Source organism: Petromyzon marinus, unplaced genomic scaffold (genome assembly GCF_048934315.1).
Source record: "Petromyzon marinus isolate PM22_M1 ecotype Great Lakes invasive population unplaced genomic scaffold, UKy_Petmar_22M1.pri1.0 PM_Scaffold_490, whole genome shotgun sequence".
NCBI lineage: Eukaryota > Metazoa > Chordata > Hyperoartia > Petromyzontiformes > Petromyzontidae > Petromyzon > Petromyzon marinus.
The window spans coordinates 700-17,774 of record NW_027423491.1 but is presented as its reverse complement, the minus strand read 5'-3'; the positions used below and the strand labels follow the sequence as shown (position 1 = coordinate 17,774).

The following is a 17,075-nucleotide window of genomic DNA, read 5'->3' as shown; positions in this document are numbered from 1 at the left end:
GGGTCTGGGTAAGACTCTGTGTGTGTGTGACTGTGTGTGTGTGACTGTGTGTGTGACTGTGTGTGTGTGTGTGTCTGTGTGTGTGTGACTGTGTGTGACTGTGTGTGTAGGAGCTACATAAACACGTAGAGGAGGGTCTGGGTAAGACTCTGTGTGTGTGTGACTGTGTGTGACTGTGTGTGTGTGTCTGTGTGTGTGTGACTGTGTGTGACTGTGTGTGTGTGTAGGAGCTACATAAACACGTAGAGGAGGGTCTGGGTAAGACTCTGTGTGTGTGTGACTGTGTGTGTCTGTGTGTGTGTGTCTGTGTCTATGTGTGTGTGACTGTGTGTGTGTGTGTGTAGGAGCTACATAAACACGTAGAGGAGGGTCTGGGTAAGACTCTGTGTGTGTGTGTCTATGTGTGTGACTGTGTGTGACTGTGTGTGACTGTGTGTGTGTGTGTGTAGGAGCTACATAAACACGTAGAGGAGGGTCTGGGTAAGACTCTGTGTGTGTGTGACTGTGTGTGACTGTGTGTGTGTGTCTGTGTGTGTGTGACTGTGTGTGACTGTGTGTGTGTGTAGGAGCTACATAAACACGTAGAGGAGGGTCTGGGTAAGACTCTGTGTGTGTGTGACTCTGTGTGTCTATGTGACTGTGTCTATGTGTGTGTGACTGTGTGTGTAGGAGCTACATAAACACGTAGAGGAGGGTCTGGGTAAGACTCTGTGTGTGTGTGTCTATGTGACTGTGTCTGTGTGTGTGACTGTGTGTCTATGTGACTGTGTCTATGTGACTGTGTGTGTAGGAGCTACATAAACACGTAGAGGAGGGTCTGGGTAAGACTCTGTGTGTGTGTGTCTGTGTGTGTGACTGTGTGTGTGTCTATGTGTGTGTGACTGTGTGTGTGTAGGAGCTACATAAACACGTAGAGGAGGGTCTGGGTAAGACTCTGTGTGTGTGTGTGACTGTGTCTATGTGTGACTGTGTGTGACTGTGTGTGTGTGTAGGAGCTACATAAACACGTAGAGGAGGGTCTGGGTAAGACTCTGTGTGTGTGTGACTGTGTGACTGTGTCTATGTGTGTGTGACTGTGTGTGTAGGAGCTACATAAACACGTAGAGGAGGGTCTGGGTAAGACTCTGTGTGTGTGTGTCTGTGTGTGACTGTGTGTGTGTGACTGTGTGTGTGTGTAGGAGCTACATAAACACGTAGAGGAGGGTCTGGGTAAGACTCTGTGTGTGTGTGACTCTGTGTGTCTATGTGACTGTGTCTATGTGTGTGACTGTGTGTGTCTATGTGTCTATGTGTGACTGTGTGTAGGAGCTACATAAACACGTAGAGGAGGGTCTGGGTAAGACTCTGTGTGTGTGTGTCTGTGTGTGTGACTGTGTGTGACTGTGTGTGTGTGTCTGTGTGTGTGTGTGTGACTGTGTCTATGTGACTGTGTGTGACTGTGTGTGACTGTGTGTGACTGTGTGTGACTGTGTGTGACTGTGTGTGTGTGACTGTGTGTGTGTGACTGTGTGTGTGTGTGTCTATGTGACTGTGTGTGTCTATGTGACTGTGTGTGACTGTGTGTGTGTAGGAGCTACATAAACACGTAGAGGAGGGTCTGGGTAAGACTCTGTGTGTGTGTGACTCTGTGTGTCTATGTGACTGTGTCTATGTGTGTGTGACTGTGTGTGTGTGTAGGAGCTACATAAACACGTAGAGGAGGGTCTGGGTAAGACTCTGTGTGTGTGTGACTCTGTGTGTCTATGTGACTGTGTCTATGTGTGTGTGACTGTGTGTGTGTGTAGGAGCTACATAAACACGTAGAGGAGGGTCTGGGTAAGACTCTGTGTGTGTGTGACTGTGTGTGTGTGACTGTGTGTGTGACTGTGTGTGTGTGTGTGTCTGTGTGTGTGTGACTGTGTGTGACTGTGTGTGTAGGAGCTACATAAACACGTAGAGGAGGGTCTGGGTAAGACTCTGTGTGTGTGTGACTGTGTGTGACTGTGTGTGTGTGTCTGTGTGTGTGTGACTGTGTGTGACTGTGTGTGTGTGTAGGAGCTACATAAACACGTAGAGGAGGGTCTGGGTAAGACTCTGTGTGTGTGTGACTGTGTGTGTCTGTGTGTGTGTGTCTGTGTCTATGTGTGTGTGACTGTGTGTGTGTGTGTGTAGGAGCTACATAAACACGTAGAGGAGGGTCTGGGTAAGACTCTGTGTGTGTGTGTCTATGTGTGTGACTGTGTGTGACTGTGTGTGACTGTGTGTGTGTGTGTGTAGGAGCTACATAAACACGTAGAGGAGGGTCTGGGTAAGACTCTGTGTGTGTGTGACTGTGTGTGACTGTGTGTGTGTGTCTGTGTGTGTGTGACTGTGTGTGACTGTGTGTGTGTGTAGGAGCTACATAAACACGTAGAGGAGGGTCTGGGTAAGACTCTGTGTGTGTGTGACTGTGTGTGACTGTGTGTGTGTGTCTGTGTGTGTGTGACTGTGTGTGACTGTGTGTGTGTGTAGGAGCTACATAAACACGTAGAGGAGGGTCTGGGTAAGACTCTGTGTGTGTGTGTGTCTATGTGACTGTGTCTATGTGTGACTGTGTGTGTGTGTGACTGTGTGTGTGACTGTGTGACTGTGTCTATGTGTCTATGTGTGTGTGTGTGTAGGAGCTACATAAACACGTAGAGGAGGGTCTGGGTAAGACTCTGTGTGTGTGTGTCTGTGTGTGTGTGACTGTGTGTGACTGTGTGTGACTGTGTGACTGTGTGTGTAGGAGCTACATAAACACGTAGAGGAGGGTCTGGGTAAGACTCTGTGTGTGTGTGACTGTATGTGTGTGTGACTGTGTGTGTAGGAGCTACATAAACACGTAGAGGAGGGTCTGGGTAAGACTCTGTGTGTGTGTGACTGTGTGTGACTGTGTGTGACTGTGTGTGTGTGTGACTGTGTGTCTATGTGTGACTGTGTGTGTAGGAGCTACATAAACACGTAGAGGAGGGTCTGGGTAAGACTCTGTGTGTGTGTGTCTGTGTGTGTGACTGTGTGTGTCTGTGTGTGTGTGTCTATGTGTGTGTGACTGTGTGTGACTGTGTGTGTAGGAGCTACATAAACACGTAGAGGAGGGTCTGGGTAAGACTCTGTGTGTGTGTGTCTGTGTGTGTGACTGTGTGTGACTGTGTGACTGTGTCTATGTCTATGTGACTGTGTGTGACTCTGTGTGTGTGTGTCTGTGTGTGTGACTGTGTGTGTGACTGTGTGACTGTGTGTGACTGTGTGTGACTGTGTGTGTAGGAGCTACATAAACACGTAGAGGAGGGTCTGGGTAAGACTCTGTGTGTGTGTCTATGTGACTGTGTCTATGTGTGACTGTGTGTGTGTGTGTGACTGTGTGTGACTGTGTGTGTGTGTGTGACTGTGTGTGACTGTGTGTGTGTGTGTGACTGTGTGTGACTGTGTGTGTGTGTAGGAGCTACATAAACACGTAGAGGAGGGTCTGGGTAAGACTCTGTGTGTGTGTGTGACTGTGTCTATGTGACTGTGTCTATGTGTGACTGTGTCTATGTGTGTGTGACTGTGTGACTGTGTGTAGGAGCTACATAAACACGTAGAGGAGGGTCTGGGTAAGACTCTGTGTGTGTGTGACTCTGTGTGTCTATGTGACTGTGTGTGACTGTGTGACTGTGTGTGTAGGAGCTACATAAACACGTAGAGGAGGGTCTGGGTAAGACTCTGTGTGTGTGTGTCTATGTGACTGTGTCTGTGTGTGACTGTGTGACTGTGTGTGTGTGTGACTGTGTGTGACTGTGTGTGTGTGACTGTGTGTGACTGTGTGTGTGTGTGACTGTGTGTGACTGTGTGTGTGTGTAGGAGCTACATAAACACGTAGAGGAGGGTCTGGGTAAGACTCTGTGTGTGTGTGTCTATGTGACTGTGTCTGTGTGTGACTGTGTGACTGTGTGTGTGTGTGACTGTGTGTGACTGTGTGTGTGTGACTGTGTGTGACTGTGTGTGTGTGACTGTGTGTGACTGTGTGTGTGTGTAGGAGCTACATAAACACGTAGAGGAGGGTCTGGGTAAGACTCTGTGTGTGTGACTGTGTGTGAGACTGTGTGTGACTGTGTCTATGTGACTGTGTGTGTGTGACTGTGTGTGACTGTGTGTGTGTGTCTATGTGTGTGTGTCTATGTGACTGTGTGTGTGTGTAGGAGCTACATAAACACGTAGAGGAGGGTCTGGGTAAGACTCTGTGTGTGTGTGACTCTGTGTGACTGTGTGTGTGTGACTGTGTGACTGTGTGTGTAGGAGCTACATAAACACGTAGAGGAGGGTCTGGGTAAGACTCTGTGTGTGTGACTATGTGACTGTGTGTGTGTGTGACTGTGTGTGACTGTGTGTGTGTGACTATGTGTGTGTGTCCGTGTGTGTAGGAGCTACATAAACACGTAGAGGAGGGTCTGGGTAAGACTCTGTGTGTGTGACTATGTGACTGTGTGTGTGTGTGACTGTGTGTGACTGTGTGTGTGTGTGTAGGAGCTACATAAACACGTAGAGGAGGGTCTGGGTAAGACTCTGTGTGTGTGACTGTGTGTGTGTGACTGTGTGTGACTGTGTGTGACTGTGTGTGTCTATGTGTCTATGTGTGTGTGTGTGTAGGAGCTACATAAACACGTAGAGGAGGGTCTGGGTAAGACTCTGTGTGTGTGTGACTGTGTGTGACTGTGTGACTGTGTGTCTGTGTGTGTGTGACTGTGTGTGACTGTGTGACTGTGTGTCTGTGTGTGTGTGACTGTGTGTGACTGTGTGTGACTGTGTGTGTGTGACTCTGTGACTGTGTTTATGTGTGACTGTGTCTATGTGTGACTGTGTCTATGTGACTGTGTCTATGTGTGACTGTGTGACTGTGTGTGTAGGAGCTACATAAACACGTAGAGGAGGGTCTGGGTAAGACTCTGTGTGTGTGTGACTGTGACTGTGTGTGACTGTGTGTGACTGTGTGTGACTGTGTGTGACTGTGTGTGTGTGTAGGAGCTACATAAACACGTAGAGGAGGGTCTGGGTAAGACTCTGTGTGTGTGTGTCTATGTGTCTGTGTGTGTGTGACTGTGTGTGACTGTGTGTGTGTGACTGTGTGTGTGTGACTGTGTGTGTGTGTGACTGTGTGTGTGTGTGTGACTGTGTGTGTGTGTGACTGTGTGTGTAGGAGCTACATAAACACGTAGAGGAGGGTCTGGGTAAGACTCTGTGTGTGTGTGTCTGTGTGTGTGACTGTGTGTGTGTGTCTATGTGACTGTGTCTATGTGTGTGACTGTGTGTGTCTATGTGACTGTGTGTGTAGGAGCTACATAAACACGTAGAGGAGGGTCTGGGTAAGACTCTGTGTGTGTGTGTGACTGTGTGTGTGTGACTGTGTGTGTGTGTAGGAGCTACATAAACACGTAGAGGAGGGTCTGGGTAAGACTCTGTGTGTGTGTGACTCTGTGACTGTGTGTGTGTCTGTGTGTGTGTGACTGTGTGACTGTGTGTGACTGTGTGTGACTGTGTGTGACTGTGTGACTGTGTGTGTGTGTGACTGTGTGAGACTGTGTGTGACTGTGTGTGTAGGAGCTACATAAACACGTAGAGGAGGGTCTGGGTAAGACTCTGTGTGTGTGTGTCTATGTGTGACTGTGTCTGTGTGACTGTGTCTATGTGTGACTGTGTGTGTGTGTGACTGTGTGACTGTGTGTGTGTGTAGGAGCTACATAAACACGTAGAGGAGGGTCTGGGTAAGACTCTGTGTGTGTGTGACTGTGTGTGACTGTGTGTGACTGTGTGTGACTGTGTGACTGTGTGTGTGTGTGACTGTGTGTGACTGTGTGTGACTGTGTGTGTAGGAGCTACATAAACACGTAGAGGAGGGTCTGGGTAAGACTCTGTGTGTGTGTGACACTGTGTGTGACTGTGTGTGACTGTGTGTGTGTGTGTGTGTCTATGTGACTGTGTGACTGTGTGTGTGTGTAGGAGCTACATAAACACGTAGAGGAGGGTCTGGGTAAGACTCTGTGTGTGACTGTGACTGTGTGTGACTGTGTGTGTGTGTCTATGTGTCTATGTGACTGTGTGTGTAGGAGCTACATAAACACGTAGAGGAGGGTCTGGGTAAGACTCTGTGTGTGTGTGTCTATGTGACTGTGTGTGTGACTGTGTGACTGTGTGTGACTGTGTGTGACTGTGTGTGTAGGAGCTACATAAACACGTAGAGGAGGGTCTGGGTAAGACTCTGTGTGTGTGTGTCTGTGTGTGTGACTGTGTGTGTGTCTATGTGTGTGTGACTGTGTGTGTGTAGGAGCTACATAAACACGTAGAGGAGGGTCTGGGTAAGACTCTGTGTGTGTGTGTGACTGTGTCTATGTGTGACTGTGTGTGACTGTGTGTGTGTGTAGGAGCTACATAAACACGTAGAGGAGGGTCTGGGTAAGACTCTGTGTGTGTGTGACTGTGTGACTGTGTCTATGTGTGTGTGACTGTGTGTGTAGGAGCTACATAAACACGTAGAGGAGGGTCTGGGTAAGACTCTGTGTGTGTGTGTCTGTGTGTGACTGTGTGTGTGTGACTGTGTGTGTGTGTAGGAGCTACATAAACACGTAGAGGAGGGTCTGGGTAAGACTCTGTGTGTGTGTGACTCTGTGTGTCTATGTGACTGTGTCTATGTGTGTGACTGTGTGTGTCTATGTGTCTATGTGTGACTGTGTGTAGGAGCTACATAAACACGTAGAGGAGGGTCTGGGTAAGACTCTGTGTGTGTGTGTCTGTGTGTGTGACTGTGTGTGACTGTGTGTGTGTGTCTGTGTGTGTGTGTGTGACTGTGTCTATGTGACTGTGTGTGACTGTGTGTGACTGTGTGTGACTGTGTGTGACTGTGTGTGACTGTGTGTGTGTGACTGTGTGTGTGTGACTGTGTGTGTGTGTGTCTATGTGACTGTGTGTGTCTATGTGACTGTGTGTGACTGTGTGTGTGTAGGAGCTACATAAACACGTAGAGGAGGGTCTGGGTAAGACTCTGTGTGTGTGTGACTCTGTGTGTCTATGTGACTGTGTCTATGTGTGTGTGACTGTGTGTGTGTGTAGGAGCTACATAAACACGTAGAGGAGGGTCTGGGTAAGACTCTGTGTGTGTGTGACTCTGTGTGTCTATGTGACTGTGTCTATGTGTGTGTGACTGTGTGTGTGTGTAGGAGCTACATAAACACGTAGAGGAGGGTCTGGGTAAGACTCTGTGTGTGTGTGACTGTGTGTGTGTGACTGTGTGTGTGACTGTGTGTGTGTGTGTGTCTGTGTGTGTGTGACTGTGTGTGACTGTGTGTGTAGGAGCTACATAAACACGTAGAGGAGGGTCTGGGTAAGACTCTGTGTGTGTGTGACTGTGTGTGACTGTGTGTGTGTGTCTGTGTGTGTGTGACTGTGTGTGACTGTGTGTGTGTGTAGGAGCTACATAAACACGTAGAGGAGGGTCTGGGTAAGACTCTGTGTGTGTGTGACTGTGTGTGTCTGTGTGTGTGTGTCTGTGTCTATGTGTGTGTGACTGTGTGTGTGTGTGTGTAGGAGCTACATAAACACGTAGAGGAGGGTCTGGGTAAGACTCTGTGTGTGTGTGTCTATGTGTGTGACTGTGTGTGACTGTGTGTGACTGTGTGTGTGTGTGTGTAGGAGCTACATAAACACGTAGAGGAGGGTCTGGGTAAGACTCTGTGTGTGTGTGACTGTGTGTGACTGTGTGTGTGTGTCTGTGTGTGTGTGACTGTGTGTGACTGTGTGTGTGTGTAGGAGCTACATAAACACGTAGAGGAGGGTCTGGGTAAGACTCTGTGTGTGTGTGACTCTGTGTGTCTATGTGACTGTGTCTATGTGTGTGTGACTGTGTGTGTAGGAGCTACATAAACACGTAGAGGAGGGTCTGGGTAAGACTCTGTGTGTGTGTGTCTATGTGACTGTGTCTGTGTGTGTGACTGTGTGTCTATGTGACTGTGTCTATGTGACTGTGTGTGTAGGAGCTACATAAACACGTAGAGGAGGGTCTGGGTAAGACTCTGTGTGTGTGTGTCTGTGTGTGTGACTGTGTGTGTGTCTATGTGTGTGTGACTGTGTGTGTGTAGGAGCTACATAAACACGTAGAGGAGGGTCTGGGTAAGACTCTGTGTGTGTGTGTGACTGTGTCTATGTGTGACTGTGTGTGACTGTGTGTGTGTGTAGGAGCTACATAAACACGTAGAGGAGGGTCTGGGTAAGACTCTGTGTGTGTGTGACTGTGTGACTGTGTCTATGTGTGTGTGACTGTGTGTGTAGGAGCTACATAAACACGTAGAGGAGGGTCTGGGTAAGACTCTGTGTGTGTGTGTCTGTGTGTGACTGTGTGTGTGTGACTGTGTGTGTGTGTAGGAGCTACATAAACACGTAGAGGAGGGTCTGGGTAAGACTCTGTGTGTGTGTGACTCTGTGTGTCTATGTGACTGTGTCTATGTGTGTGACTGTGTGTGTCTATGTGTCTATGTGTGACTGTGTGTAGGAGCTACATAAACACGTAGAGGAGGGTCTGGGTAAGACTCTGTGTGTGTGTGTCTGTGTGTGTGACTGTGTGTGACTGTGTGTGTGTGTCTGTGTGTGTGTGTGTGACTGTGTCTATGTGACTGTGTGTGACTGTGTGTGACTGTGTGTGACTGTGTGTGACTGTGTGTGACTGTGTGTGTGTGACTGTGTGTGTGTGACTGTGTGTGTGTGTGTCTATGTGACTGTGTGTGTCTATGTGACTGTGTGTGACTGTGTGTGTGTAGGAGCTACATAAACACGTAGAGGAGGGTCTGGGTAAGACTCTGTGTGTGTGTGACTCTGTGTGTCTATGTGACTGTGTCTATGTGTGTGTGACTGTGTGTGTGTGTAGGAGCTACATAAACACGTAGAGGAGGGTCTGGGTAAGACTCTGTGTGTGTGTGACTCTGTGTGTCTATGTGACTGTGTCTATGTGTGTGTGACTGTGTGTGTGTGTAGGAGCTACATAAACACGTAGAGGAGGGTCTGGGTAAGACTCTGTGTGTGTGTGACTGTGTGTGTGTGACTGTGTGTGTGACTGTGTGTGTGTGTGTGTCTGTGTGTGTGTGACTGTGTGTGACTGTGTGTGTAGGAGCTACATAAACACGTAGAGGAGGGTCTGGGTAAGACTCTGTGTGTGTGTGACTGTGTGTGACTGTGTGTGTGTGTCTGTGTGTGTGTGACTGTGTGTGACTGTGTGTGTGTGTAGGAGCTACATAAACACGTAGAGGAGGGTCTGGGTAAGACTCTGTGTGTGTGTGACTGTGTGTGTCTGTGTGTGTGTGTCTGTGTCTATGTGTGTGTGACTGTGTGTGTGTGTGTGTAGGAGCTACATAAACACGTAGAGGAGGGTCTGGGTAAGACTCTGTGTGTGTGTGTCTATGTGTGTGACTGTGTGTGACTGTGTGTGACTGTGTGTGTGTGTGTGTAGGAGCTACATAAACACGTAGAGGAGGGTCTGGGTAAGACTCTGTGTGTGTGTGACTGTGTGTGACTGTGTGTGTGTGTCTGTGTGTGTGTGACTGTGTGTGACTGTGTGTGTGTGTAGGAGCTACATAAACACGTAGAGGAGGGTCTGGGTAAGACTCTGTGTGTGTGTGACTGTGTGTGACTGTGTGTGTGTGTCTGTGTGTGTGTGACTGTGTGTGACTGTGTGTGTGTGTAGGAGCTACATAAACACGTAGAGGAGGGTCTGGGTAAGACTCTGTGTGTGTGTGTGTCTATGTGACTGTGTCTATGTGTGACTGTGTGTGTGTGTGACTGTGTGTGTGACTGTGTGACTGTGTCTATGTGTCTATGTGTGTGTGTGTGTAGGAGCTACATAAACACGTAGAGGAGGGTCTGGGTAAGACTCTGTGTGTGTGTGTCTGTGTGTGTGTGACTGTGTGTGACTGTGTGTGACTGTGTGACTGTGTGTGTAGGAGCTACATAAACACGTAGAGGAGGGTCTGGGTAAGACTCTGTGTGTGTGTGACTGTATGTGTGTGTGACTGTGTGTGTAGGAGCTACATAAACACGTAGAGGAGGGTCTGGGTAAGACTCTGTGTGTGTGTGACTGTGTGTGACTGTGTGTGACTGTGTGTGTGTGTGACTGTGTGTCTATGTGTGACTGTGTGTGTAGGAGCTACATAAACACGTAGAGGAGGGTCTGGGTAAGACTCTGTGTGTGTGTGTCTGTGTGTGTGACTGTGTGTGTCTGTGTGTGTGTGTCTATGTGTGTGTGACTGTGTGTGACTGTGTGTGTAGGAGCTACATAAACACGTAGAGGAGGGTCTGGGTAAGACTCTGTGTGTGTGTGTCTGTGTGTGTGACTGTGTGTGACTGTGTGACTGTGTCTATGTCTATGTGACTGTGTGTGACTCTGTGTGTGTGTGTCTGTGTGTGTGACTGTGTGTGTGACTGTGTGACTGTGTGTGACTGTGTGTGACTGTGTGTGTAGGAGCTACATAAACACGTAGAGGAGGGTCTGGGTAAGACTCTGTGTGTGTGTCTATGTGACTGTGTCTATGTGTGACTGTGTGTGTGTGTGTGACTGTGTGTGACTGTGTGTGTGTGTGTGACTGTGTGTGACTGTGTGTGTGTGTGTGACTGTGTGTGACTGTGTGTGTGTGTAGGAGCTACATAAACACGTAGAGGAGGGTCTGGGTAAGACTCTGTGTGTGTGTGTGACTGTGTCTATGTGACTGTGTCTATGTGTGACTGTGTCTATGTGTGTGTGACTGTGTGACTGTGTGTAGGAGCTACATAAACACGTAGAGGAGGGTCTGGGTAAGACTCTGTGTGTGTGTGACTCTGTGTGTCTATGTGACTGTGTGTGACTGTGTGACTGTGTGTGTAGGAGCTACATAAACACGTAGAGGAGGGTCTGGGTAAGACTCTGTGTGTGTGTGTCTATGTGACTGTGTCTGTGTGTGACTGTGTGACTGTGTGTGTGTGTGACTGTGTGTGACTGTGTGTGTGTGACTGTGTGTGACTGTGTGTGTGTGTGACTGTGTGTGACTGTGTGTGTGTGTAGGAGCTACATAAACACGTAGAGGAGGGTCTGGGTAAGACTCTGTGTGTGTGTGTCTATGTGACTGTGTCTGTGTGTGACTGTGTGACTGTGTGTGTGTGTGACTGTGTGTGACTGTGTGTGTGTGACTGTGTGTGACTGTGTGTGTGTGACTGTGTGTGACTGTGTGTGTGTGTAGGAGCTACATAAACACGTAGAGGAGGGTCTGGGTAAGACTCTGTGTGTGTGACTGTGTGTGAGACTGTGTGTGACTGTGTCTATGTGACTGTGTGTGTGTGACTGTGTGTGACTGTGTGTGTGTGTCTATGTGTGTGTGTCTATGTGACTGTGTGTGTGTGTAGGAGCTACATAAACACGTAGAGGAGGGTCTGGGTAAGACTCTGTGTGTGTGTGACTCTGTGTGACTGTGTGTGTGTGACTGTGTGACTGTGTGTGTAGGAGCTACATAAACACGTAGAGGAGGGTCTGGGTAAGACTCTGTGTGTGTGACTATGTGACTGTGTGTGTGTGTGACTGTGTGTGACTGTGTGTGTGTGACTATGTGTGTGTGTCCGTGTGTGTAGGAGCTACATAAACACGTAGAGGAGGGTCTGGGTAAGACTCTGTGTGTGTGACTATGTGACTGTGTGTGTGTGTGACTGTGTGTGACTGTGTGTGTGTGTGTAGGAGCTACATAAACACGTAGAGGAGGGTCTGGGTAAGACTCTGTGTGTGTGACTGTGTGTGTGTGACTGTGTGTGACTGTGTGTGACTGTGTGTGTCTATGTGTCTATGTGTGTGTGTGTGTAGGAGCTACATAAACACGTAGAGGAGGGTCTGGGTAAGACTCTGTGTGTGTGTGACTGTGTGTGACTGTGTGACTGTGTGTCTGTGTGTGTGTGACTGTGTGTGACTGTGTGACTGTGTGTCTGTGTGTGTGTGACTGTGTGTGACTGTGTGTGACTGTGTGTGTGTGACTCTGTGACTGTGTTTATGTGTGACTGTGTCTATGTGTGACTGTGTCTATGTGACTGTGTCTATGTGTGACTGTGTGACTGTGTGTGTAGGAGCTACATAAACACGTAGAGGAGGGTCTGGGTAAGACTCTGTGTGTGTGTGACTGTGACTGTGTGTGACTGTGTGTGACTGTGTGTGACTGTGTGTGACTGTGTGTGTGTGTAGGAGCTACATAAACACGTAGAGGAGGGTCTGGGTAAGACTCTGTGTGTGTGTGTCTATGTGTCTGTGTGTGTGTGACTGTGTGTGACTGTGTGTGTGTGACTGTGTGTGTGTGACTGTGTGTGTGTGTGACTGTGTGTGTGTGTGTGACTGTGTGTGTGTGTGACTGTGTGTGTAGGAGCTACATAAACACGTAGAGGAGGGTCTGGGTAAGACTCTGTGTGTGTGTGTCTGTGTGTGTGACTGTGTGTGTGTGTCTATGTGACTGTGTCTATGTGTGTGACTGTGTGTGTCTATGTGACTGTGTGTGTAGGAGCTACATAAACACGTAGAGGAGGGTCTGGGTAAGACTCTGTGTGTGTGTGTGACTGTGTGTGTGTGACTGTGTGTGTGTGTAGGAGCTACATAAACACGTAGAGGAGGGTCTGGGTAAGACTCTGTGTGTGTGTGACTCTGTGACTGTGTGTGTGTCTGTGTGTGTGTGACTGTGTGACTGTGTGTGACTGTGTGTGACTGTGTGTGACTGTGTGACTGTGTGTGTGTGTGACTGTGTGAGACTGTGTGTGACTGTGTGTGTAGGAGCTACATAAACACGTAGAGGAGGGTCTGGGTAAGACTCTGTGTGTGTGTGTCTATGTGTGACTGTGTCTGTGTGACTGTGTCTATGTGTGACTGTGTGTGTGTGTGACTGTGTGACTGTGTGTGTGTGTAGGAGCTACATAAACACGTAGAGGAGGGTCTGGGTAAGACTCTGTGTGTGTGTGACTGTGTGTGACTGTGTGTGACTGTGTGTGACTGTGTGACTGTGTGTGTGTGTGACTGTGTGTGACTGTGTGTGACTGTGTGTGTAGGAGCTACATAAACACGTAGAGGAGGGTCTGGGTAAGACTCTGTGTGTGTGTGACACTGTGTGTGACTGTGTGTGACTGTGTGTGTGTGTGTGTGTCTATGTGACTGTGTGACTGTGTGTGTGTGTAGGAGCTACATAAACACGTAGAGGAGGGTCTGGGTAAGACTCTGTGTGTGTGTGACTGTGTGTGTCTGTGTGTGTGTGTCTGTGTCTATGTGTGTGTGTGTCTATGTGACTGTGACTGTGTGTAGGAGCTACATAAACACGTAGAGGAGGGTCTGGGTAAGACTCTGTGTGTGTGTGTCTGTGTGTGTGTCTATGTGTGTGTCTATGTGTGTGACTGTGTCTATGTGTGACTGTGTGTGTAGGAGCTACATAAACACGTAGAGGAGGGTCTGGGTAAGAAACTCGCCAGCCGCTGCTCCAACGGCGTGGCAGAGGCACTGCACAGAACCCAGAGCGACCTCATTGGTGGGTGGGTGGGTGGTGGGTGGGTGGGTGGGTGAGTGAGTGAGTGGGTGGGTGGGTGGGTGGGTGAGTGGGTGGGTGAGTGAGTGGGTGAGTGAGTGGGTGGGTGGGTGAGTGAGTGGGTGGGTGAGTGCGTGAGTGGGTGGGTGAGTGGGTGGGTGGGTGAGTGGGTGGGTGAGTGAGTGAGTGAGTGAGTGGGTGGGTGGGTGAGTGAGTGAGTGGGTGGGTGAGTGAGTGGGTGGGTGGGTGAGTGGGGTGGGTGAGTGGGTGGGTGAGTGGGTGAGTAAGTGGGTGAGTGAGTGAGTGGGTGAGTGAGTGAGTGGGTGAGTGAGTGAGTGAGTGGGTGAGTGGGTGGGTGGGTGGGTGAGTGGGTGGGTGGGTGAGTGAGTGAGTGGGTGGGTGAGTGAGTGAGTGGGTGAGTGAGTAAGTGGGTGAGTAAGTGAGTGGGTGAGTGAGTGAGTGGGTGAGTGAGTGAGTGAGTGGGTGAATGAGTGGGTGGGTGAGTGGGTGAGTGAGTGGGTGGGTGAGTGGGTGGGTGAGTGGGTGGGTGGGTGAGTGGGTGGGTGAGTGGGTGAGTAAGTGGGTGAGTGAGTGAGTGGGTGAGTGAGTGAGTGGGTGAGTGAGTGAGTGAGTGGGTGAATGAGTGGGTGGGTGGGTGAGTGGGTGAGTGGGTGGGTGGGTGAGTGGGTGGGTGAGTGGGTGGGTGAGTGGGTGGGTGGGTGAGTGGGTGAGTGAGTGGGTGAGTAAGTGGGTGAGTGAGTGAGTGGGTGAGTGAGTGAGTGGGTGAGTGAGTGAGTGAGTGGGTGAATGAGTGGGTGGGTGAGTGGGTGAGTGAGTGGGTGGGTGAGTGGGTGGGTGAGTGGGTGGGTGGGTGAGTGGGTGGGTGAGTGGGTGAGTAAGTGGGTGAGTGAGTGAGTGGGTGAGTGAGTGAGTGGGTGAGTGAGTGAGTGAGTGGGTGAATGAGTGGGTGGGTGGGTGAGTGGGTGAGTGGGTGGGTGGGTGAGTGGGTGGGTGAGTGGGTGGGTGAGTGGGTGGGTGGGTGAGTGGGTGAGTGAGTGGGTGAGTAAGTGGGTGAGTGAGTGAGTGGGTGAGTGAGTGAGTGGGTGGTGAGTGAGTGAGTGAGTGGGTGATGAGTGGGTGGGTGAGTGGGTGAGTGAGTGGGTGGGGTGAGTGGGTGGGTGAGTGGGTGGGTGGGTGAGTGGGTGGGTGAGTGGGTGAGTAAGTGGGTGAGTGAGTGAGTGGGTGAGTGAGTGAGTGGGTGAGTGAGTGAGTGAGTGGGTGAATGAGTGGGTGGGTGAGTGGGGAGTGAGTGGGTGGGTGAGTGGGTGGGTGAGTGGGTGGGTGGGTGAGTGGGTGGGTGAGTGAGTGGGTGGGTGGGTGAGTGAGTGGGTGGGTGAGTGGATGAGTGGGTGAGTGAGTGAGTGAGTGTGTGGGTGGGTGAGTGAGTGCGTGAGTGAGTGGGTGAGTGGGTGAGTGAGTGAGTGGGTGAGTGGGTGAGTGGGTGAGTGGGTGGGTGGGTGAGTGAGTGAGTGGGTGAGTGGGTGAGTGGGTGAGTGGGTGGGTGAGTTAGTGGGTGGGTGAGTGAGTGGGTGAGTGGGTGGGTGAGTGAGTGGGTGAGTGAGTGGGTGGGTGGGTGAGTGGGTGGGTGAGTGAGTGGGTGGAGTGAGTGGGTGGGTGGGTGAGTGAGTGGGTGGGTGAGTGCGTGAGTGGGTGGGTGAGTGAGTGGGTGAGTGACTCAGTGACTGAGTGAGTGGGTGGGTGGGTGAGTGGGTGGGTGAGTGAGTGGGTGGGTGGGTGAGTGGGTGGGTGAGTTAGTGGGTGGGTGAGTGAGTGAGTGGGTGAGTGGGTGAGTGGGTGAGTGAGTGAGTGGGTGGGTGAGTGAGTGGGTGAGTGACTCAGTGACTGAGTGAGTGGGTGGGTGGGTGAGTGGGTGGGTGAGTGAGTGGGTGGGTGGGTGAGTGGGTGGGTGAGTTAGTGGGTGGGTGAGTGAGTGAGTGGGTGAGTGGGTGAGTGGGTGAGTGAGTGAGTGGGTGGGTGAGTGGGTGAGTGAGTGAGTGAGTGGGTGAGTGGGTGAGTGGGTGAGTGGGTGGGTGAGTGAGTGGGTGAGTGAGTGGGTGGGTGGGTGAGTGGGTGAGTGAGTGAGTGGGTGAGTGGGTGAGTGGGTGGGTGAGTTAGTGGGTGGGTGAGTGAGTGGGTGAGTGGGTGGGTGAGTGAGTGGGTGAGTGAGTGGGTGGGTGGGTGAGTGGGTGGGTGAGTGAGTGGGTGAGTGAGTGGGTGGGTGGGTGAGTGAGTGGGTGGGTGAGTGCGTGAGTGGGTGGGTGAGTGAGTGGGTGAGTGACTCAGTGACTGAGTGAGTGGGTGGGTGGGTGAGTGGGTGGGTGAGTGAGTGGGTGGGTGGGTGAGTGGGTGGGTGAGTTAGTGGGTGGGTGAGTGAGTGAGTGGGTGAGTGGGTGAGTGGGTGAGTGAGTGAGTGGGTGGGTGAGTGGGTGAGTGAGTGAGTGAGTGGGTGAGTGGGTGAGTGGGTGAGTGGGTGGGTGAGTGAGTGGGTGAGTGAGTGGGTGGGTGGGTGAGTGAGTGGGTGGGTGAGTGCGTGAGTGGGTGGGTGAGTGAGTGGGTGAGTGACTCAGTGACTGAGTGAGTGGGTGGGTGGGTGAGTGGGTGGGTGAGTGAGTGGGTGGGTGGGTGAGTGGGTGGGTGAGTTAGTGGGTGGGTGAGTGAGTGAGTGGGTGAGTGGGTGAGTGGGTGAGTGAGTGGAGTGGGTGGGTGAGTGAGTGGGTGAGTGACTCAGTGACTGAGTGAGTGGGTGGGTGGGTGAGTGGGTGGGTGAGTGAGTGGGTGGGTGGGTGAGTGGGTGGGTGAGTTAGTGGGTGGGTGAGTGAGTGAGTGGGTGAGTGGGTGAGTGGGTGAGTGAGTGAGTGGGTGGGTGAGTGGGTGAGTGAGTGAGTGAGTGGGTGAGTGGGTGAGTGGGTGAGTGGGTGGGTGAGTGAGTGGGTGAGTGAGTGGGTGGGTGGGTGAGTGGGTGAGTGAGTGAGTGGGTGAGTGGGTGAGTGGGTGGGTGAGTTAGTGGGTGGGTGAGTGAGTGGGTGAGTGGGTGGGTGAGTGAGTGGGTGAGTGAGTGGGTGGGTGGGTGAGTGGGTGGGTGGGTGAGTGGGTGGGTGAGTGAGTGGGTGAGTGAGTGGGTGGGTGGGTGAGTGAGTGGGTGGGTGAGTGCGTGAGTGGGTGGGTGAGTGAGTGGGTGAGTGACTCAGTGACTGAGTGAGTGGGTGGGTGGGTGAGTGGGTGGGTGAGTGAGTGGGTGGGTGGGTGAGTGGGTGGGTGAGTTAGTGGGTGGGTGAGTGAGTGAGTGGGTGAGTGGGTGAGTGGGTGAGTGAGTGAGTGGGTGGGTGAGTGGGTGAGTGAGTGAGTGAGTGGGTGAGTGGGTGAGTGGGTGAGTGGGTGGGTGAGTGAGTGGGTGAGTGAGTGGGTGGGTGGGTGAGTGGGTGAGTGAGTGAGTGGGTGAGTGGGTGAGTGGGTGGGTGAGTTAGTGGGTGGGTGAGTGAGTGGGTGAGTGGG

At 51.3% G+C, this 17,075-nt stretch overlaps 1 protein-coding gene across 1 annotated transcript in view; it reads left to right on the top strand.

Moving 5' to 3' along the window:
• LOC142923411 (mitofusin-2-like) overlaps positions 1–13,526 on the top strand; it is a gene marked incomplete at its 3' end in the record, with an annotated part of 59,500 nt that extends 45,974 nt beyond the window's left edge. Inside the window, exon 11 of the mRNA XM_076064496.1 lies at positions 13,424–13,526. Coding sequence (XP_075920611.1) covers positions 13,424–13,526 — 103 coding nt within the window. The remainder of the gene's footprint in view (positions 1–13,423) is intronic.
• Positions 13,527–17,075: the final 3,549 nt, after the last annotated feature.